Genomic DNA, 22,433 nt, shown 5'->3' with positions numbered 1-22,433 from the left:
AATCTCAGATGTTGCATTATGTTATGGAGGATCAGAGTTTATTGTCAAAGGCTATGTGGATTCAGATTTTGCAGATGATATTGATAAAAGAAAATCTACTATAAGCTATGTGTTTACACTTGCAGGAGGAGCTGTAAACTGGGTTTTGAAACTGCGAATAGTTGTGGGATTATCTACAATAGAGGCAGAATACATGGCAGCTACACAAGCTTGTAAGGAAGTAATTTGGATTCAAAGGTTATTGAAGGAGATTGGGCACAAACAAGAGAAAAATTTCTTTGTTTTGTGACAGTCAAAGTGCCTTGCATATCTTAAGGAATCCAACCTTTCATTCACGAACAAAGCACATCGGAGTTCAATATCAATTCGTTCAAGAAGTAGTAGAAGATGTATGTATGGACATGCTAAAGATACACACCAGAGAGAACCTAGTAGATGTGTTAACTAAGCCAATCAATACTGACAAGTTTATATGGCGTGGGTCCTCTATCAGCTTAGCAAAAATGTAAGCGACATGAAAATGGAAAATGCATAATGGATAAGAAAGAATGGTGTAAAGATTGATTGATTCTCAATCAAATCTTCAAGTGAGAGAATTGTTGAGTTCTACCTAACTTAGGCAGAATTAGACAGCCTAATGATGCATAAGTTAGGTAGCCTAACTTGTTCTTTTGAGGGGTATGCTCCATGTATAAATACCCCCTTCTCTATTGATTTTATCATCCTAATTTTGCATCCTCAATCATCTCATTTCTTATTGTAAGAAGTGTTTTACTCCTATTGTTAGAGAGAGAGTGATAATTATTTTTTCCTTACAATTTGAAAGTAATTGTAATTTCCTTATTCTTTCTAGTGAGATCATTCTTTTGTTTGCTTATAGACGTAGCTTATATATTCGACGAACTATGTAAATCTTTGCGTTCATTTTATTTTTAATTTTTTCTCATTTCAATTATTAGTTACGAGCCATCTAAGACCCATTACTTCCAACTAAAGATGTCAATCAAGTGCCATACCTTTACTAATTGGGATCAAAGTAAGATGGAGAAAGGCCTACACATTTATTGTTGGCTAAAACACTGACAAAGCTTTTTCCTTAAAAGATAGTTCTTTTTCCAAAATAAACCTATGTTTTCATCAAGAGTTCAAACAACCAGGTTATCTTCATCATGAGAGTTAGGCTGGGTCCATCTTCCTCATGCAATGAAGATCTGAAATTTTATCGACGATAAATTTCTAAGTTTTGCAATTTGATTATGAGCTCGATAATTTCACAGATAGATAACAATCCATAAATCAAGAACACTCCAGAATCATCACTTAAGCCACACTTGGATTATGAGTTCAGTCATTCTTCCCATCCAAAGAAAGAAATTTAAGGCCAAAAACCCTTCAAATTTTTTTTTTTCTGTAAATAAAAACCCTTCAACCTTGTCAGGAATTTTTCTAAAGAGCATGTCGTTTGATAGATCTATCCCTTGAAGCTACTGACATGTCAGCCACATCAATCACCTCATCAGATCACATCAGCATCAAACGGTTTTTAATTAAGGATGATTAATGAGTTTTGTTTTAACATCTATGCCCATATATTGTTAATATTTTTAGATACCTATGATTTTCCCCTTTCAAAACAGTACATGGGGCAAAGGTCTAATTGTCCGCAATATATCTACCCAACCGCCAAAACTGGAACAGTTGGTTTAAATCGAAGTTGAAAGAGGTAATGAACCGGTGACGAGGTTCCGGTGCCATGCGCTTTGCACATCGTGTGAGGCTGCTCCACGATAGCTGCTTCCGATCCCGGCGAACGACTGAACTCTTTAGCAACGCTCTCGAACCACAAACCAGAAAGCCCAAGTCACCTCGATCGGGAAAAGCAGCCTCGGTACGACCAACTAAGCATTCATCATCTTCATCTTCCATTTCAGACTCCGAGATAGTGAGGTGGAACATAGCCATCTGCAGCCACATGCGCAATGGCCGATGCGAATCCGCTCTCCGCCTCTTCAACTCCATGCCTCGTCGGAGTTCGGTTTCTTGGAACTCCATGATATCTGGGTATTTGTCGAACGGAAGGTTCGACCTTGCACGAAAGATGTTCGAGAAAATGCCCGAAAGAGACTTGGTCTCGTGGAATGTGATGATTAGTGGTTGCGTTAGGAATAGAAATCTTGGGGATGCCCTGTTGTTGTTTAATCAAATGCCTGAGAAGGATATTGTTTCTTGGAATGCTATCTTATCGGGTTATGCACAGAGTGGGTATGTTGAGGAGGCAAGGATGACTTTTGAGAAAATGCCTAACAAAAACTCTATCTCGTGGAATGGGCTATTAGCTGCGTATGTGCAGAATGGGCGAATGGAAGAGGCCCATCACTTGTTTGAATCAAAGTCATACTGGGAGGTGGTTTCTTGGAATTGTTTGATGGGTGGATATGTAAGGAAGAAGAGGTTAGGTGATGCCAGACAGCTTTTTGACAGGATGCCCCTTAGAGATAAAGTCTCGTGGAATACTATGATTTCTGGTTATGCCCAAGATGGACAACTGTTAGAGGCACAGAGATTGTTTGATGAATCTCCTATTCGTGATGTATTTACATGGACTGCAATGGTCTCTGGGTATGTGCAAAATGGTATGATAGACGAAGCTAGCAAAATTTTTGATGAAATGCCAGAAAAGAATTCTGTTTCATGGAATTCAATGATTGCAGGATATTCACAATGCAGTAGAATGGACATGGCTAGTGAACTTTTTGACGCAATGCCTTGTCGGAGTGTAAGTTCTTGGAATACGATGATTACTGGCTATGCTCAAAATGGTGAGATTGATCAAGCTAGGAATTTATTTGATAGAATGCCGTCACGTGATAGCATTTCTTGGGCAGCAATAATTGCAGGATTTGCTCATAGCGGTTACAGCGAGGAGGCTTTGCACCTCTTTGTAGAGATGATGAGAGATGGGGAAAAGTTGAATAGGTCATCCTTTACTTGTGTGTTAAGCACATGTGCTGACATTGCTGCTTTGGAGTTGGGGATGCAGTTGCACGGTCGGCTTGTTAAGGCAGGTTTTGAGAATGGGTGCTACGTGGGGAATGCACTTCTTGCAATGTATTGCAAATGTGGAAGCATAGATGAAGCATACGACGTTTTTAAGGGTATTTCAGAGAAGGATGTTGTCTCATGGAACACAATAATTGCTGGTTATGCAAGGCATGGATTTGGCAAAGAAGCTCTTGAGGTTTTTGAATCAATGAAGGCTGTGGGTTGCAAACCTGATGATGTCACAATGGTAAATTTACTTGTCTTTTTTTTTTTTTTTTTCCTTGGATTGCAACTTTATATACTGCAGGTAAATTATACAGGAAAGAAGTCTTCGCTTATTAGTTATTTTGATTACAGTTTGCACTTCTGCACCTTTCACTTGCTGAAAATTGTTGGATTGCATAAGCACTGTTATACACAACAAGAGTATTGAGACAGTCGCATCTCAAGCAGTTTGAAATCCTTGAGTAGCCATAGAGAATGCCTTTAATGTACAGTCAGTCTGTTTTTTATTTGGTTCTTGGTGATAAACCTCTTGTTTTAGATGTTACAAATGAGTATTTTTAGACAACTTTCTTAAGCATCATAGGCAATTCCATGGTGGTACCTTGCCTTAAGTCACCCTCCAAAGGTTTCTTTATGGCTTGCTAAAAATAGAAAGTTTTTGGTGCTGCAGTATGTCTGCTTAGGTAGCATGTTCAATCACCTCCACATCATATAGGCAAGTATGGTAATAATAATAATATGACTTTTAAGCATTTTATAATAATGTATATATTTATTCACATTTATTGCACCTGGCATAGAATACTACGATATAGCAAAAAAAAAAAAAAATATTTGAAATAAGATTATGCTAAATATACACAAGTGTGCACACACATACATACTCATACATGTTGGAAGTAATGATAGAAAAACCTCCTAATTCTTTAGCAAAATCATTTTTTGACAAGGAAAAGAAAAGAGAAAAACAAATTGGTTTCCTTTATGTCATAATGTCAATAATGCTGTGACTATTACGAACTGTATGCCAGTTCAGTTTTATCAGCAGCCTTGCTTCTCATCTGCACTCCAGGAAATTTTGTCAAATGATTCTTGAGTTTGTTGCGTAGAGTTTGATAGTATAAGATTACTTAATATAGTGTAATCACTCTGATGCATCCACGTAAATTCTCTCAGGGGTTGATATATTATTTTATCAATTTCTCTTTATTTTATATATGCATATCTTCTCAGTTCTAACTATTTGACAGTTTTTTATTCACTCTCAACTATGTCTGCCTTTGGTTTAGGTTGGTGTATTGTCTGCGTGTAGCCATACCGGCTTAGTGGACACAGGCACAAAATATTTTTACTCTATGTATCAGGATTATGGCCTAACTGCAAATTCAAAGCACTATACCTGCATGATAGATCTACTTGGTCGAGCAGGACGCCTAGATGATGCCCAAAATCTAATGAATAACATGCCATTTGAACCTGATGCTGCAACATGGGGTGCTCTCCTTGGTGCAAGCAGGATTCATGGTAACACTCAATTGGGAGAGGAGGCTGCTCAAATGATTTTCAAGATGGAGCCTGATAATGCCGGAATGTATGTTCTTCTCTCAAATTTATATGCAGCTTCAGGTAGGTGGGGTGATGTTCGTAAAATGAGGCTGAAAATGAGGGATACAGGAATAAGAAAAGTTCCTGGATATAGTTGGGTTGAAGCTCAAAACAAGATTCATACATTTTCTGTTGGGGATTCAACACACCCGGATACAGGTAGGATATATGCTTTTCTAGAAGAGTTAGATTTTCGGATGAAGCAGGATGGCTATGTTTGTTCTACAAAATTCGTGTTACATGATGTGGATGAGGAGGAAAAGGAGCACATGCTCAAGTATCATAGTGAAAAGTTAGCAGTTGCTTTCGGTATCTTGAATATACCCACTGGACGACCAATCCGTGTGATAAAGAACTTGCGGGTGTGTGACGATTGCCACACCGCAATTAAACACATATCTAAGATTGTAGGAAGGCTGATAATCCTAAGAGATTCGAATCGATTTCACCACTTCAATGGTGGAACATGTTCTTGTGGAGATTACTGGTAAGAGAAAATGGATGTTATGAGAAAGAACAGGACACTTCAGAGTTCACTTAAAAAAAAATTCGGTCTCTTTGGGTTGATTATTCTGATGTTCAGTTTACAACTTGTGATTTGGTCAACTTATGACGGCATCAAAATTATCCATTTCCACAAGGATTCATGGGGAAAAGTACAGTATACTAGCCTTCAATTCTTGAGACCACCCTAGTGAAATTGAAATGCTTCCTAGTCATGTTGCTGACTTCTTGTTGAAACTACGGTCTGAGAGAGAGACCAGGCATCAACCACAAATATCATCAAAATGTGAAATGTAGAAAAAAATTCAGTTGATCAGAAAGAGTAGAGGTCTGGGTTTGGTCTGCTTGCCGTATCAGCACCTTGTATGAAAAGGCAAGCTTCTTATCAACTTTGCCTTCCATCTCGATTCCAGAGTTCACTGTCATTATTCTGTTATCTACATGGCTTTTTTGAACTAATAAATGGAAGCGGCATTAATGAGTACAAGATGGGCTGGGAACCCTTTGGAAATTTGGTTCTTTTCAGATATTCTTTGCCGAACTTTTCTTACACATTTAGCATTTCCTACCTCATTGGCATCTACGGAGAGCTGCTGTTCAATATAGATTCAAGTGCAAAAGAAAGTCTCATCTCATCCAACTATGACCGAGCTCATGAAGAATTTGAGGTGTGCAATCTGATTTTATGTTCTGAATTAGGAAGAAGGATTCGAAGCTTGAGGCTAATGTCAATTACAGGCTCAAGACAACCACTCATTTAACATGGTTGGATTAATTTCTTATGCCTGTCATTCTATTAGTGCTCTTGGTTATCTTTGCAGCATTCCGTACAGCTTTGAGCTGTACCTGGAAGATACATTTTTGTACCAAAAACAATATACAAAGTATTGTTAACTGTAAATTAATTTCAAGATGGCCAATTTAGGGATCATATTACTTGTTGATGCTGTGTTAATGATTTGACTACTACATGCCGCCTCAACTTCCAGCTTCCAATCGAATTCCCGACGGAATGGTGTGAGGTGCTTATGGCTACTTGGAAGATCAACATCATGGGCCCTCTGCGAGTCTGTAAGTTAGTTCAATGAGATTTAAACTTATGTTCTCAGGTTGTTCTGTGGAGGACTGATAAATTTTACAGTGGCATTTTCATAGATGCCCACCCGCCTATTTAGCAATAGATTGCAGGAATAAAAATCCTATTCCTAGTGCTGGACTGTATCCGAACAGAGCAAGAATTAATGCTGATAATGTCGAATCTATATATTGATGCACATTCATTATTTCTCATGTTATGTGTAAGAGTTGCTCAGAGATGTTTTTTTCCTTTTATCTTCCTCTATTATACTTAGAAAAAAATAAAGAACAATTATGTTTTTGATGAAAACATTGTTAAGAATAAAATATCTAGCTGTTTCCTTTCTATAATATTTCCAAATTGCACTTCCTGTTCTGCATCAACTATTTTTTTATTTGTAAAAGAGTCGGTGTATGACGTGTGATTTTTCATATCATCGATATATTGACTTTCATGTCGTTGTTTATGTCCCTGGGGGACGGGATGGGATTTTCTTGAGAATGGTACAAGATTAATCCCAATGATCGGGTGACACGGTAGAGCACTCGGGGATTAAGTATGTTGTGGTAAGGTCAACTCCAAAGGTGTGTGAAATGGATTTTCTACGGGAGGTTGAGTATGTCAGGGAGATTTCTCAAGTTAGACGTGTTGCATGTTGTCGTTGTCTGTAAATGCCATGCTCGTGTGTGTTTTATGCATTTAGTAAACTGTATCATGCCATCCTTAGATGTTTTAGCATCTAATCTGGGTTATGCCCCTAGAATATTCAATGTTTTAGCCAGGGACTGTTGCAAAGACGAAGACGTGGCCAGTTGAGGGCCAACGGTGTTTAGTATGTTAGCGATTGTATCATTTTGAGACATTAGCACTTATTTTGATATATGTATGAACAGTTATATGATAATGTTGTTATCATTTGGTAGATTTGTACTACGTAATTTGTTAGGGAAATCCCATGTAAGAACTTCGTGGAAGGCCACGACATTTTGATGTTATTATATTCGTTATGTTATGCTATGACTCGTTTAGTTTAAAGTTTATTAATCTTGTTAGTTAAATAGGCAAGATTGGGGTTTTCGAAATTTTATCTGCATGTGACGATTGTTCTTAAAACACTGCGCGTGATGAACTTTAAATAAACAAAAAAGATTCTTGGGGACTTCCTTACAGTGGCGCGCTCGTGCGAGGCGGGGTGTTACATCCGTCTTCCCATAATCTTATGATATCTCTATTTGTGACATTTGGTGTAAGAAAATCCCCTTTTTTGGTGTAAGGGATATGTATTTGTGTTTATGCAGAAAATTTGTAAATCTCTCTTGTTTCTCGTTGATTCGAGTCGAACTCATTTTAGGCCTCAAATAAGGTCTTGTGTCACCCTATATTTCTTGAAAATGATGCTTTTATTGGCTAGGGTTGAGAACATGCAAGGGTTTGATGTATTTTGCATGTATTCAGGCTTGGTGTGTGTCATTTTTGTTGTTGTTTGTCGACCACCTTGCCTGGTTTGTCGATCGTTTGATGATTTTGTGCTATTTGTGAGCTTCTTGTATTTTGCCAGTCGACTGGCTCAAATATGTCAACCGTTTTAGCTTTTTAACCTTAGCTATCAACTGTTGCCTCTCATCTATCTACCGATCAGGAAGAAATTCTTCTGGTGGTCGACAGATGCTTATTGTCTGTCAACCAATTTTCCCATGTGGTTGTAATTCACCATCTAATCGTCGTGTTAGCTTCTAAAACGTTCCTCCACAAATCATAATCTTGATTGTTGTTCCTAGAGGGTGGGGAATCTATAATGTATTCATGTGTGCAATTATTGGTTTCTATATTATGGTTGATTTTCATGAATATAGAAGGCTATGATGTGTATGATGAGGTGAGTAGCCACAAATATGTTAATAAGTGATTGATATGTGGTCATGCTTATAAATTGTGTATGACTTGATTGTATTAAATGTGTTAGAAATGGCATGCATATGTGTATGATGAAGAGCTAGTATGTAATTGTGTTGAATAATGTTTGGGAAGATATGTGGAGTATACTCAAGATGCTTGTCCAGTGTGATTTAGTGCATAAGGAGCATTTGCTTATGATGCTTACCTAGTGTAGTTTGGTGCATGGGGAGCGTTGGCCCATCATGCTTGCCTAGCATGGGCTAGTGCATGGGGAGCTTCAGCTCTAGATGCTCGCCTGGTGTGAATCCAATACGTGGGAGGACATTGATCCATATGATGATATGATGATATTGTTAATGCTCACCTAGTGTAAATCTAGTGCATGGGAAAACGTTGGTCCTCATGATGATTATGTGATAATATTGTTGATATGTGATACGGTAAGGTATGGAAATGGGTTATGTGAATGTTATGAGTAATTTGTACTTATTGTGTTTCCATTGCTCTATTCATGTTAGTAATTCCTATTGCTTCTAATATGCTCGATTATACTTACTGAGTCTTGTGACTCACCCTTACTTTGCATCATTCTAGGTGAGGATAACGGTTAAGGGAAGGGCCGAGTGTGGTGAAACTTGAGTCTTGGTTAGCATATGTACAGTGACATTCCAATTAAAGATTCATGGGTTTTTTTTTTTTTTTTAAGGACATGAGGAGAGAGGTTATATATATTTAATATGTTGTGCCCTTTATATTTTGTAATGTATAGGTGACCAAGCCAGGAGGTTCATGTTATATATAGAATGTTGTAATCAATTTTTGTGACTTTGCTAATGAGTAATGGGAATGTGAGATGTTTTGATTCAGTTTGTGTCTGTATCATTTCATTTGGCATCCCACTTCCCTAATTTCTCTTAGTAGTGAGATTTTTGAGAATGGGCATCACAATTTCTCCAAGAACACGCTTAACCATGTTTATTGAGAGATCTTCATCTCTCAGAGTTCTCTAGGTCAATCCACTTCTCCAGAGGTTCATGCCATAATAAGTTATAATATAGACTAATTCTGATTACCTGTTTTAACTTTGCTTTTATTTAGGATGTTATGTTAAAGGCATAAAAAAAATATTGAGAAATATTAGGATCTAAGTGTAATTGAAAAAGATTCTGTCGACGTTCGGAATTGGTAGACGGAGATTTGTTAACTCGCACCTGTATGGTAGATCCAAGAGAGAAATAGTGAGGTATCTAATCCGATTTGCTGAGCAGACGGTCCGTCCCTGCAAGGTACTCCGAAGCTCAAGTTAGCGAGCGAGTAAGCAAGTATATCGGGTGTTCGTGAGTTGGTGGTAAAGAGTACATACCCTGGCCCTCAAGAGGGCTGGTTGATATATATATATAAGCAGAAGCTTCTTTTCTTGCTCCGTATGTGTACAGGCGATGGGATGGAGTAGCCGACGGGGGCATCCCTGCCGCGACGAGGTGTCGATGAGACCCTCATTAATGAGGACGGGATTTGCCATTAATGTGGATGGGATCTTCCATTAATGAGGATGGGATCTGCTATTAATGTGAATGTCCGAAAATTCAAGTGTGGCTGTAATGATGTTGTTGCCAGAAGGCCAGGATGGGACTGGCATGGGTCGGCAAAATGGGCCGAGAGAATGGGCCCAAGGGGTCTAGTCAGGGCGGCCCTTGGCTTGCCGGTATGCTGTAACATGCACCCCTTCTATGATGCGAGCTGACGGGCTAAACCGACGAGCTATGAAGGTCGCTGGGAACTTGCCCAGAGTATAGCTGAGGGCTTGTTCGAATATACCAACAAGTTAGAGGTGCTACAAGGAGCTCGCTTGGTCCCGACGTTTGACCCTGAGCTTCAGCATTATCTGAGCTTGCTTTAATGAGCTCAGTTCGATTTATTGGGCCTTCGTCATTTAGGCCGAATCACCACGTTAAGTCCAGCCTACAGAGAGTGGAGCGAGAAATACTTGTACCAGATTCTAAATTTTATAAGTTAGTAACACGCTTGGAGAACATAGTGTTACAAACAAACCCCTAATTCTTTCCTTAGCTATTATTAATTCCAAACTAGTCTCACACCAAAGGCAAGAGAGAAAGCAAAGTCTAGTTTAGCGATTACATGGGAAGATTACCATCAACTCATTGCTATACATTCCAACTTCAAATTTGAGGACAAATTCATTTTCAAGAGGGAGGGAAATGATAAGAACTCGTTGAGAGCACCATCACCAACTGTAGCCAAAAGAAGAAGCAAGAGGCCGAGAAAAGTTCCTACTAAACTAAGAGATTAAGGGACCAAGTCTAGAACGTGGGAGAGTGTGAATTCTTGTCAATTTATTGCTACAATTATGAGTTAAATGAATTGATAAATGTAATTGAAATGAAATGAAAATAGAAGATTCATGAAATACATGTAGGAGGAGAATTTCGCCAATTGTATAGAGAATAGGATAAAGAGCAAATATTATATGTATTTAAAGTATCAAGATTCAATAAAAACTTACATTTCTTTTTTTTTTTTTCTCTATTCTTTCATATTTCTTTGTAAATTCTTAGAGGGTGATCAATGTTTTCTAAGTTAACGTAAATCATAATACACGTTGAAGGTATTAACATTAAGCATAATTTAGAACCACTAAACTCAAATTTTTTTAATAATTTTATTTCTATTTATAATATCTTTTAATCTATTATGTTTTTCTAAGTATTTTCTAGTCTCTTAAGAAAATAATCATATATTAAAAATAAATTAAAATACAAAGAAACGAATTAAAAACCCACATTATTTTCTAGTCTTTTTAATTAAATTTTATTTTTTTAAAGAAGATGAAAATACATTGTGGGCAAAATTTTATAATATCAAGATGAATAGATAGATTAAAATAAAACAAATAAAAATATTAATTCATAACAAAAATAATAATAATAAAATAATAGATAACAAGTAATAATAAAAAAGAAAAAAAAAGCGGGGGGGGGTTTAAATAGAGCCCGCCAACCTGGGCCTGCTGAAGCTTGGCCCAGGGGCAATGGCGAACCTGATGGGGCGACCCGCGACCCATCTGGGCGGCGTGATCGCGGGGCCCCGGCATGTAGATATGTACACAAAGGAACCTAGGGTTCCCCATTCTCTGTATAGAGAGACGCCGAGAGAGAGAGAGAGAGAGAGATCTCCTCTCCTCTCCTCTCTGCGATTCCGGCCAGCTTCCGGCAAGTCCCCGTCCATGTCATCAAGTTTTTCTCTTTTCTTTCTCACGCCCCACCGGCGATATGTCTGTCTCTGTCCTCCCTCATTCCTATCCCGTTTTCTGCAATCTACTGAAGGGTCTCTGCGATTCTGTCCTTTTCTCTGATTTCCGGCGAGCCCGTGCATCTTCTGCATCGTGCCACAGCGAGCTCCTCCGACTGGAGAGGGTGCTCGGTGGCTTCGTCGCTGCCTGGAGGAACCGGCCGCGGTGGGTCGCTTCGCTTGGGGAGGACGGTCCGACGCTGTTGGTATTTCCTCCACCAGTTCTGGTATTTCTTCTTTCATACACACCCCACCAATTCTGCTATTTTCGGGTCGTGACAGCTTCATTGGCAGGTCATGCGGAAGGATGGAACGGAATTTGATGCCAAAAGACAAAATGTTCGAAATTGGTCAAAATATTACTGAGTTTGAACCTAGAAATTTTCTTGTATTAATCAAATGCCTTGCATATGATGGTTCTACACCTGGGAAGCTTAAAATTGCTTCTACGCAAAATTGGTTGTCATCCTTATATCGTTTCATTGGGCACCGCCAATTGCCAATACATCAATTAGGGGGAACAAGTGATCTTAAACATAGTACTGAAAATGGACTGAAACAGTCGGCCGGGGGTTACAGTGGGTACAGTATCAAAAAATAAGGTTGAAGATTTAGCTGAGCTTTGTGAAGAAGGGAAGGATATCGTGCTTAAGAAATGCAAGTGGGCTCTCCGAAGAAGGAATAGCACTGAGCTCCCGGAACAAAGAGGAAAACGTGGACTCTGAAGCTAGAAATGGAAATGTTGAAGTTGCTGATGATGGAGGAAGTGGAGGAAAATTCAAAAAAGGACATGAATCAAGGGAACGAAGAAGAAGCAAGTATTTGTCACCTCCATACGTAAATACTAACTGGGCATGCAAAAACTTGCCCGATTCAGAAGAAAATCAAACGGAAAACGGTAAGGGAGTTCCTCAAGGAGGGCAAGGCACTAACAGGATCTCTGTCCAGCCGTAGGATCCCTTCCAATTGGAAAGCATACTGGGAAGAAGTTAAAGAACAAGGTCCTCAAAAAAAGCAATTCAAGGGCCTAATGCTTCACTTCAGGAATACTAGAAGCAACAAAGGCATGCTCGCTGGATATGCTCTATGAACTTCGTTTTGCTGCTCTAGATTGTTATTATCCTACTGAAAGTAAAAATTTTGATTCAGTTGATAGATTTTTTTCTGAATTTAGAAGATTTGTGTTTCATTTTATTAATGCAAATAAAATTAGGAACAACAAAGCACATGAATTTTCCCTGTATTGCAATAATAGGAATGTAGGACCACTTCTTAGAGATAATTAACTCCAATCATCGTTGTAAAACAAACTAAGTGAGCCGCATTAGAGATAAAAATTGAATTTATAACATTTAAAAATTTATAAATAATATTTTGAAATTCTTCTACTACTAAAATGTCATAGCAACAATATTCTTTTTATTATAAAGCTTAATTTTATATATATTTTTATCTAATTTTTATATTAAGTTTGTGTTATTTTTCTCACTAAAAATGTGTGTTTATATAGATTTTACATAATTTAAATTATCTTTTTGTAGAAATCAAGCAAAGCAAAAGAGATAAATTTAAAAAATTGGCCTTTTTATAATATATTTTTGATTAATTTATAATATTAATTTTGATATTATAAATTAATATTAAAAAATTAAAAAAAGGAGGGAGCGGCAATTGAAGGCATTGATTCGGAGCAGAAACTAGTAATATTTTTAATTTAAATATCATAGATAATAGTCAAGAAAAATACTCAAAAATTGAAAAAAAAAATGTATAAATTTGAGAAGAAAAGATTGATATTGCAATGTGAATGTGGTAAACTATCTACCTACCTTAGTCTAAGGGATAAAATTATTGCACTATCTGCCTAACTTAGAAAGAGATAAAATTATTGCATTACAACTGGAAGTCACGAACTTTAGCCAAGACACATGAAGACGCATATGTACGTGTCTTTAGGAATCCCCTCACCAATTTCTACCCCTTTCAAATTCTGCAAGTAATAGTACGTTATTGATGTGATGTTGCGATGAAATATTTGTTTTTAAACAAATTATTTTAAATATAATTTTGCGTTTGACTAAATTATATAACAATATTTTTATTATTTATATATTTCTTTAGTCAAAAGTAAAAATGCCATTTTATTAAGAAAAATAATTTTCTAAATTTTGCAATGTTATTGACTTAAAGCAATTGTAGTAATAAATTTTGATAAAAATAAAAGATGACTGTAAAATTAAAATTAAAAAAACTAATCAAAATAATTATTTATTTAATAATTAACCTAAAATCACATAACTATTAGGAAGACCTGACATTAAGATTTAGGTATCTGAGGGAGGGCAGCTCGCAAAGCATTGCCTGCTGCAATTAATGATTAATACTTTATAATAATAAACATAAACTTTCATGAGTAATGTTATGTCCACAAAAAACATCTCTCAAAGATATACATACAATTAATAATAGATTTATTTATATTAAAAAATTATAATATTTTCATAAAATTTAATAATTTAAAATAATTTTATCCAAAAAAATAAAATCTATTTGCTCATATATAAAATATAATTATAATAATTTTATTTAAAATTAATAATAAATATAATTAATTTATAACTCTTTTTCTATTTCATTTCAATTATTAAGGGATTCTTAATTTAATCCATCCAATCTCACTCAATCCAATCACTCTCAAATAGATTTCTTGTCGGTGGAAAGATACCTAAATCTTAATGTCAGGTCCTCCTAACAGTTATGTGATTTTAGGTTAATTATTAAATAAATAATTATTTTGATTAGTTTTTTTAATTTTAATTTTACAGTCATCTTTTATTTTATCAAAATTTATTACAATTGCTTTAAGTCAATAACATTGCAAAATTTTGAAAATTATTTTTCTTAATAAAATGGCATTTTTACTTTTGACTAAAGAAATATATAAATATTAAAAGTATTGTTAGATAATTTAGCCAAATGCAAAATTATATTTAAAATAATTTGTTTAAAAATAAATATTTCATCGCAACATCACATCAGCAGCGTACTATTACTTGCAGAATTTGAAAGGGGTCGAAATTGGTGAGGGGATTTCTAAAGACACGTACGTACGCGTCTTCATGTGTCTTAGTTAAAGTTCGTGGCTTCCAGTTGTAATGCAATAATTTTATCCCTTTCTAAGATAGGTAGATAGTTTATCACATTCACATTGCAATATCAGTCTTTTCTTCTCAAATTTATATAATTTTTTTTTTCAATTTTTGAGTATTTTTCTTGACTATTATCTATGATATTTAAATTAAAAATATTACTAAGTAATCAATGCCTTCAATTGCCGCTCCCTCCTTTTTTTTAATTTTTTAATATTAATTTATAATATCAAAATTAATATTATAAATTAATCAAAAATATATTCTTAAAAGGTCAATTTTTTAAATTTATCTCTTTTGCTTTGCTTGATTTCTACAAAAAAAAAAAATAATAATTCAAATTATGTAAAATCTATGTAAACACACATTTTTAACAAGAAAAATAACATAAATTTAATATAAAAATTAGATAAAAATATATATAAAATTAAGTTTTATAATAAAAAGAATATTGTTGCCTATGACATTTTAGTAGTAGTAGAAGAATTTCAAAATATTATTTACAAATTATTAAATGTTATAAATTCAATTTTTTTCTCTAATACGGCTTACTTAGTTTGTTTTACAACGATAATTAGAGTTAATTATCTCTAAGAAGTGGTCCTACATTCCTATTATTGCAATACAGGGAAAATTCATGTGCTTTGTTGTTCCTAATTGTATTTGCATTAATAAAATGAAACACAAATCTTCTAAATTCAGAAAAAAAATCTATCAACTGAATCAAATTTTTTACTTTCAACAGCGTCAGACCGTCCTCCCCAAGCGAAGCGAACCACCGCGGCCGGTTCCTCCAGGCAGCGACGAAGCCATCGAACACCCTCTCCAGTCGGAGGAGCTCGCTGTGGCACGATGCAGAAGATGCACGGGCTCGCCGGAAAACGCGATAGGAATGAGGGAGGACAGAGACAGACATATCGCCGGTGGGGCGTGAGAAAGAAAAGAGAAAAAATTGATGACATGGACGGGGACTCGCCGGAAGCTGGCCGGAATCGCAGAGAGGAGAGGAGATCTCTCTCTCCCTCTCTCGGCGTCTCTCTATACAGAGAATGGGGAACCCTAGGTTCCTTTGTGTACATATCTGCATGCCGGGGCCCCGCGATCACGCCGCCCAGATGGGTCGCGGGTCGCCCCATCAGGTTCGCCATTGCCCCTGGGCCAAGCTTCAGCAGGCCCAGGCTGGCGGGCTCTATTTAACACCCCCCCCCCCCCCCGCCCCCCCCCGGGGCTTTTTTTTTCTTTTTTATTATTACTTGTTATCTATTATTTTATTATTATTATTTTTGTTATGAATTAATATATTTATTTGTTTTATTTTAATCTATCTATTCATCTTGATATTATAAAATTTTGCCCACAATGTATTTTCATCTTCTTTAAAAGAATAAAATTTAATTAAAAAGACTAGAAAATAATGTGGGTTTTTAATTCATTTTTTTGTATTTTAATTTATTTTTAATATATGATTATTTTCTTAAAAGACTAGAAAATACTTAGAAAAACATAATAGATTAAAAGATATTATAAATAGAAATAAAATTATTAAAAAAAATTGAGTTTAGTGGTTCTAAATGATGCTTAATGTTAGTACCTTCAACGTGTATTATGATTTACATTATTAACTCAAAAGACATTGATCACCCCCTAAGAATTTGTAAAGAAATAGGAAAGAATGAAGAAAAGAGAAAAGAAATGTAAATTTTTATTGAATCTTGATACTTTAAATACATATAATCCTCGCACTTTATCCTATTCTTTATACATTTGGCGCAAATTCTTCTCCTACATGCATTTCATGAATCTTCTATTTTCATTTCATTTCATTTCAATTACATTTATCATTTCATTTAACTCATAATTGTACCAATAAATTGGCAATAATTTGACAAGAATTCACATTCTCCCACATTCTAAATTTGGTCCCTTAATCTCTTAGTTTAGTAGGAACTTTTCTCGGCCTCTTGCTTCTTCTTTTGGCTACAGTTCTTTTGGCTACAGTTGGTGATGGTGGCCTCAACAAGTTCTTATCATTTCCCTCCCTCTTGAAAATAATTTGTCCTCAAGTTTGAAGTTGGAATGTATAGCAATGAGTTGATGGTAATCTTCCCATGTAATCGCTAAACTAGTCTTTGCTTTCTTTCTTGCCTTAGTGTGAGACTAGTTTGGAATTAATAATAGCCAAGGGAAGAATTAGGGATTTGTTTGTAACACTGCGTTCTCCAAACTTGTTACTAACTTGTGAAATTTAAAATCTTTTTCAATTACACTTAAATCCTAATATTTCTCAATATTTTTTTTATGCCTTTAACATAACATCCTAAATAAAAGTAAAGTTAAGACAGGTAATTACAATTAGTCTATATTATAACCTATTATGGCATGAATCTCTAGAGAAGCGGATTAACTTAAAAAACTCCGAGAGATTAAGATTTCTCGATAAATATCGTTAAACGTGTTTCTGGAGAAACCATGACACCCATTCTCAAAAATCCCACTACTAAGAGAAATCAAGGAAGTGGGATGCCAAAGGAAATGATACAGACACAAACTGAATCAAAACATCTCACATTCCCATTATTCATTGGCAAAGTCACAAAAATCAATTACAACATTCTATATACAACTTTAACCTCCTGGCTTGGTCACCCATACATTACAAAATATAAAGGGCACAACTTATTAAATATATATGACCTCTCTCCTCATGCCCTTAAAAAAAAAAAAAACCTATGGATCTTTAATTGGAATGGCTACTTTTAACTAAAGAATAATATATAAATATTAAAAGTATTGTTAGATATATAAAATTGCAGAATTTCAAAGGGCGGTGGGTGGGGGGTGAAAATTGGCGGGGGATTTCCTTTAAAGGTGGGTAGGCAGCTCATCACATTTACATTGTAACATTAGTTGGTGTTCGGTTTGTGTTTTAATTTTAAATTTTAAATTTATTTTAAAATTTATATTTTGAGTGTGTTTTGAGATTTTTAAAAATATATTTTTTTATCATTCTGAAAAATTATTTTTTAAAACAAAAAATTAGAAAATGTGTTTGCTTTAAAATTTTATAAAATGTTATTTTATAATAATTTATTTAAAAAAATTAATTATTAAATAATAAAATTAATTCTTTTTAATATAATATTTTATATTAAATATTATTATACATAATATGTGTAATGCACTTATTAATATACTACACTCAATATATATTTTTAATTATAATATATACATACTATATTTTTAAAATTTTAAATAAATATATAATTTTATTTTCCCTTCTTGTTCATACGGAGTAATAGTATATATTTTTCAAATATTTGTTGAATTAAAAAATATGTATCTATTTATATTCTAAGTTCATTATGTTTTTAATAAAAAAAAAAGCAAAGTTTTGATTATGTGAATTTAATTGATTGACAAAGAGTAATATATTTAATTTATAATTTTTTAAAAGTTATAACACGCCTCATACCATTGGTCGACCGAAATTCAGTAAGTATGGCAAATCCGTTAGACACAAATCCTGCTATCTCGGTCTTTCTAAGTGAGTAATGGGCCCATAGAGAACTTGCTTTAAAATTATTAATTGATCCACTTAAATCTTTAGCGCCCAATTAATTATTTCTTACTCAAATATCATGGCCCAAATTTCTTTTATTTTCTTCAATAACCTCCACGTGCCTTACATTCATTCACATCTAGCAAGCACACTAATTTGCCTTTCCTTCAATCGAATCAAGCACCCGACAATCCATGCATACAATCTTGCCCCCTCGTCAGGAGATAGATAATTATAGGCATGAACATGCAGAAGAGTCTACAGAGGTGCATTTTCTACAAACATTATCTGGAGGTAGAGATGGGCAATGGGTGGGCCGGGCCGAGCCAGGCTACCTCCTGCTTAGTCCACCCATTTGGTGGATCGAGCCAAATTTAGCCCACAAAAAAGATGGGTCAAGCTGAGACAATGAATATTGGGGCCCAACATGGCCCTGTAGCCCTTAATAAATGGGCCAAGCAGGCCATGTCGTGGGCCTACTAGGTAGGGTTGGCTCGTGGGCTAGGCTGTCTGGGCCGGCCCATGGGCCATTTATTTATAATTTGTAAGGTTTTTATAATTTTTTAAAATATGTATAATTTTAATTATTATATTTAAAATATGTTTAAATAAATGAAATGGTAGGAGGATCTACAGAATCCCCGGGGACACGCAGTTTTGCTGGCACACCAAATATGAATGACTCTGCTGACTACCCTGGTTTAGTGGGTAAAGATTCAAAGAAGAGGAGAAAGAAGAAGGAAGTGGAGAAAGAAGAAGGAAGTAGCTACTGTCACCTAGGGCTCAATGTGACTTCTAAAGGGAAGGGGAGAAAGAAGAAGGAAATAGCTACTGTCAATTCAAATAATGAAAACATTCCTGGCCTTTCAGATGCAATCTCGAATCTTAAAAGGGGGTCTTTGGTAATAAATTTCCAGGAGACAGATTGCCCTGCACCGGATGTTCTGTCAGTACAGAAGAAAAGAAAGAAGGCAGGGAAAACCCCAAAGCTTCTGCAGGCTAAAGGAGCGGTGGACTTGCCCGATTTGAAAGGGAACTGTGTTACACCGGGCTCATTGGTACAAGAGACACATGTAACAGAGCTCATTACGCCTGACAAGTCTGCGTTGAAGAAGAGAAAGAGGGACAAAGCTGCTTCTGTGCAATCTAGAACTAAGAATAATAATGGCTTAGCCCCAAGAGATAGATTGCAGATAAGAATGTAGGTTCGAGTTATAGTAGTCGTAGTGTGGAGTTTTATCTTTCTGTGGGATAATTTCTTGTGGGTACTATGCACTGTGCCTCCTACCTGATACGCTGTTGTGTACCATGATTAACCCTTCTCATATATGCAAAACAGTGTGTGGGGCCTTAAAGTGAGAGACTTCACCTTTTGCAAACAAGAATAATAATGGCTTAACTGATGTGAATGGAAACAATCCTAACCTTGGCTCACTCGTTAAAGATGTGCCACTTTCGGGTCCTTTATCCCAAAATGCTGATGACCTAAATAACGAGGAGAAGGGAGGGGCTGCTTCATTGTATCTGAAGATTCTGAACAGCAAGCCCGATGCTTCTGTGAAAAATGCTGAAAATAGCTCATTTGTTGAGTATCAGGGACCGATGAGCCTAGTTTCTCCTGATAACAAGCCTGGGCCCAAGAAGAGGAAGAAAAAGGAGAAACGCCTGCTTACAATCTGACGACTGAAGTTAGTCCTGCCATCCCGGATTTGAATGGAAATGCTACTGAACCTAGCTCGGTGGGTAAAACTTTGCCAGGGGTGAACACCACTACTGTTGAAGGTAAACCCCGGCGAAAGATGAGAAAAAGAGATAAACCTGATTTTGGGACAGTTCCAAGTTAATGGAGACGCTTCAGAAATTGCTCTTCTCTTGAGGTTTGCTCATGGATTTCCAGTGCCTTCAAAAGAGGCTCTGGCTGCAACTTTTTGTGGGTTTGGGCCGGTGAATGAATCAGCAACACAGCCTTTGAATCATTCTGGTACAGCACAGGTTGTTTTCAATAGCGGTTCTGATGCTAGAGATGCCTTTCGTAGCTTAGAAAAGAGCAGCCCTTTTGGGCCAGCCCTAGTCAACTACCGCCTCCATCCTCATTCGGCTGCTTCAAGGGCGCTTTCTGGAGCAGATGTTGACCTGCTTGTGCCAATGCCCGTCCAGAGCAAGGATGGATCCAAGGCTCCAGCAGAGCCTCATGGTTTGAAAACTCAAGGAGGGGAGGCGCCGGACCTTTTCTATATAAGACAGAATTTGGAGATGATGACGTCAATGCTGGAGAAATCTGGGGATAATCTTTCACCAGATACAAGAGCCAAACTGGAAAGCGAAATAAAAGGCCTGCTGAAGAAGGTTAGCACCATGGTAGGCTCATCTTCCTCTTCTTAAATATGGATCCTTATATTCAATTTAGGCTGTCTAGAAGGGAAAGTACTGGTAGACTTGGGGTGCTATAAACTCTCTCTCTCTCTCTCTCTCTCTTTCTCTCTTTGTGGAACATCATGTTAGTAACTGAAGATTGTTGGAGTTAAACTGCATTGAGAGAGCAGAAGCAATGATCTGTAATTAGGGAGGTAGATATGTCAGTGCTAGTTCATGCCATGAAGCTAAGACCAATTAGCCTGCTTTATAGGCCTCTGATTGATGATGTATATCCTTGTTGCTGCATCTTTTGTTGTTTTGATTCTTCTGGCTTCTACTCGGTAGAGTCTTTGCCCTCTTAGCTGAGGCGACTGTGTCAGAATTAACCCCCCTCTTAGCAGAAGTGAAACATTATTGGGTTGGAAATAATTACCGAACAAGTATTAAAAAGGTAAAAGTAATGAATGAACTTGAGAGATGTGCATGCAGTGTTTTTTTTTCATAAAAACAATAAACGCGATTGCCAAGGGCGTTTTCCAATTGAAGAACCAAAACTCTTGGTCGAGATGCAAAGATCACAAAGCTCTAGTCACCTTGAACCTCAACCTGTGGGTGATAGCCAGAGAGAGAGAGGAGCGGGAGGGAAATAGTTGGGATTCAACCCGCCCATCGTTGGGTTTGATAACACGGCAACCTAGGGTTTGCTGGGTTTTTTTTAATCCCAACACTGTTGGGTTTTGAATCCCAGCATCATTAGGGAAACATACCCAGCAATGCTGGGATTCAATCCCAGCCATTGTTGGGGAGAAGAGGGGGGGGGGGGGGGGGGGAGATACTGCCGCTGCCACTGTTGCAGAAGGGAAGAGAACTGGAGTGAGAAGTTAGCCCATAGGGAGACGGAAACGGAAGAAAGAGAAGATTGAGGCCATTTTTGAAAATTTAAAGATTGTTTAATAGCAGAAGGGTGCTATCCCAGGATTGCCAAGATTAATTTTTGAAAATAGAGGGGTGGTCTATTGGATTAATCCTTACCTCAAGAGTGGTTAGTGTATTTACCCTGTTTTTTAGATGCACAGCCTTGTCCGTACCTTTCAAAGAGGTTTCTATCCTAGTTTATTTTTCTTTTTTATAATATATATATATATGTATATAAGAGGTTTTTATAAATCTGTTTGGCATTGCTGTGCTTTGTTGTGAGTGATGTGGTGTTGTATGTTTCTTTGTGCTACATTGTAAAAGTAGTGTTAATAGAAGCAGGGTTTGGTAGCAGGGTGTATCTATTAATGTTAACAGTAGCAGAGTGTAGTGTTGTATCTATTAATGTTAAAAGAAAATAATAATACTGTGAGTTACACTATAAGAACTAGAAGTTGTTTTCCAAAATGTAATTTAAAAGCACAATAAAACCACCAATAGGTTTTATAACTAAAATTTGTGATCTTTCAATCACACAAAGAACAAGGAATAATAAACTCTGGCTTACATGGATCATCGTCAATGTATAATGTAATGAAACAAACTTAAATAAGTTGGTGTTGTCTAAACTATGGTGAATGTATTGCGTGTACTTAATTGATAGTGCAGTGCAGTGCCTGTATGTATTAGTTAGAGTAGAAGAGCATTAACTATCAAGTGCTTCATCATGGCATGAACTTGTTGGGATGGTGATGGTGATACTGTTGCCGAAGCTAGTTCTAGTTAATGTTGCAGCAGCAAGTACTCACACTCAGGTAGGTGTGTTAGGAATTTGGTTTTGATTGGGGCCGCCGGGTGGGTGATTGCATTTGTTGTTGTTCCTTGGGCTTTCTTAAAGCAAATTTGACAAGCAGCAGCCGCCCAACCAACTAACTATTATGCTTTATATATATATATATATATATAAAATAAAGTAGTTTTGTATCGATCTCATCTTACTCTGCAAAAGCAGCAG

General features: G+C 36.4%; 2 protein-coding genes across 3 annotated transcripts; both read left to right on the top strand.

The window, feature by feature from the left end:
* Positions 1 to 1,582: 1,582 nt before the first annotated feature.
* On the top strand, positions 1,583 to 6,447 carry LOC127789599 (pentatricopeptide repeat-containing protein At4g02750). The gene is made up of 2 exons (XM_052318533.1): positions 1,583 to 3,289; positions 4,338 to 6,447. The coding sequence occupies exons 1-2, from the start codon at positions 1,754 to 1,756 to the stop codon at positions 5,142 to 5,144; spliced, it is 2,343 nt and encodes a 780-aa protein (XP_052174493.1). The 5' UTR covers positions 1,583 to 1,753; the 3' UTR covers positions 5,145 to 6,447.
* A 4,741-nt stretch (positions 6,448 to 11,188) lies between these two features.
* LOC127789736 (uncharacterized) lies at positions 11,189 to 12,597 on the top strand. 2 transcript variants are annotated; one of them, XR_008020643.1, is made up of 2 exons: positions 11,189 to 11,646; positions 11,735 to 12,597. XR_008020643.1 is itself a non-coding variant. In XM_052318688.1 (2 exons), exons 1-2 carry the CDS (start codon positions 11,422 to 11,424, stop codon positions 11,804 to 11,806), a joined length of 318 nt encoding a protein of 105 aa, XP_052174648.1. In that variant the 5' UTR covers positions 11,275 to 11,421; the 3' UTR covers positions 11,807 to 12,597. The 2 variants fall into 2 exon arrangements, 1 of the variants encoding a protein (XP_052174648.1); XM_052318688.1 differs by having other exon boundaries at positions 11,275 to 11,667.
* Positions 12,598 to 22,433: the final 9,836 nt, after the last annotated feature.

The sequence above is a fragment of the Diospyros lotus genome, chromosome 14 (genome assembly GCF_014633365.1).
Source record: "Diospyros lotus cultivar Yz01 chromosome 14, ASM1463336v1, whole genome shotgun sequence".
Lineage (NCBI taxonomy): Eukaryota > Viridiplantae > Streptophyta > Magnoliopsida > Ericales > Ebenaceae > Diospyros > Diospyros lotus.
This window is presented reverse-complemented; position numbering and strand designations above follow the sequence as displayed.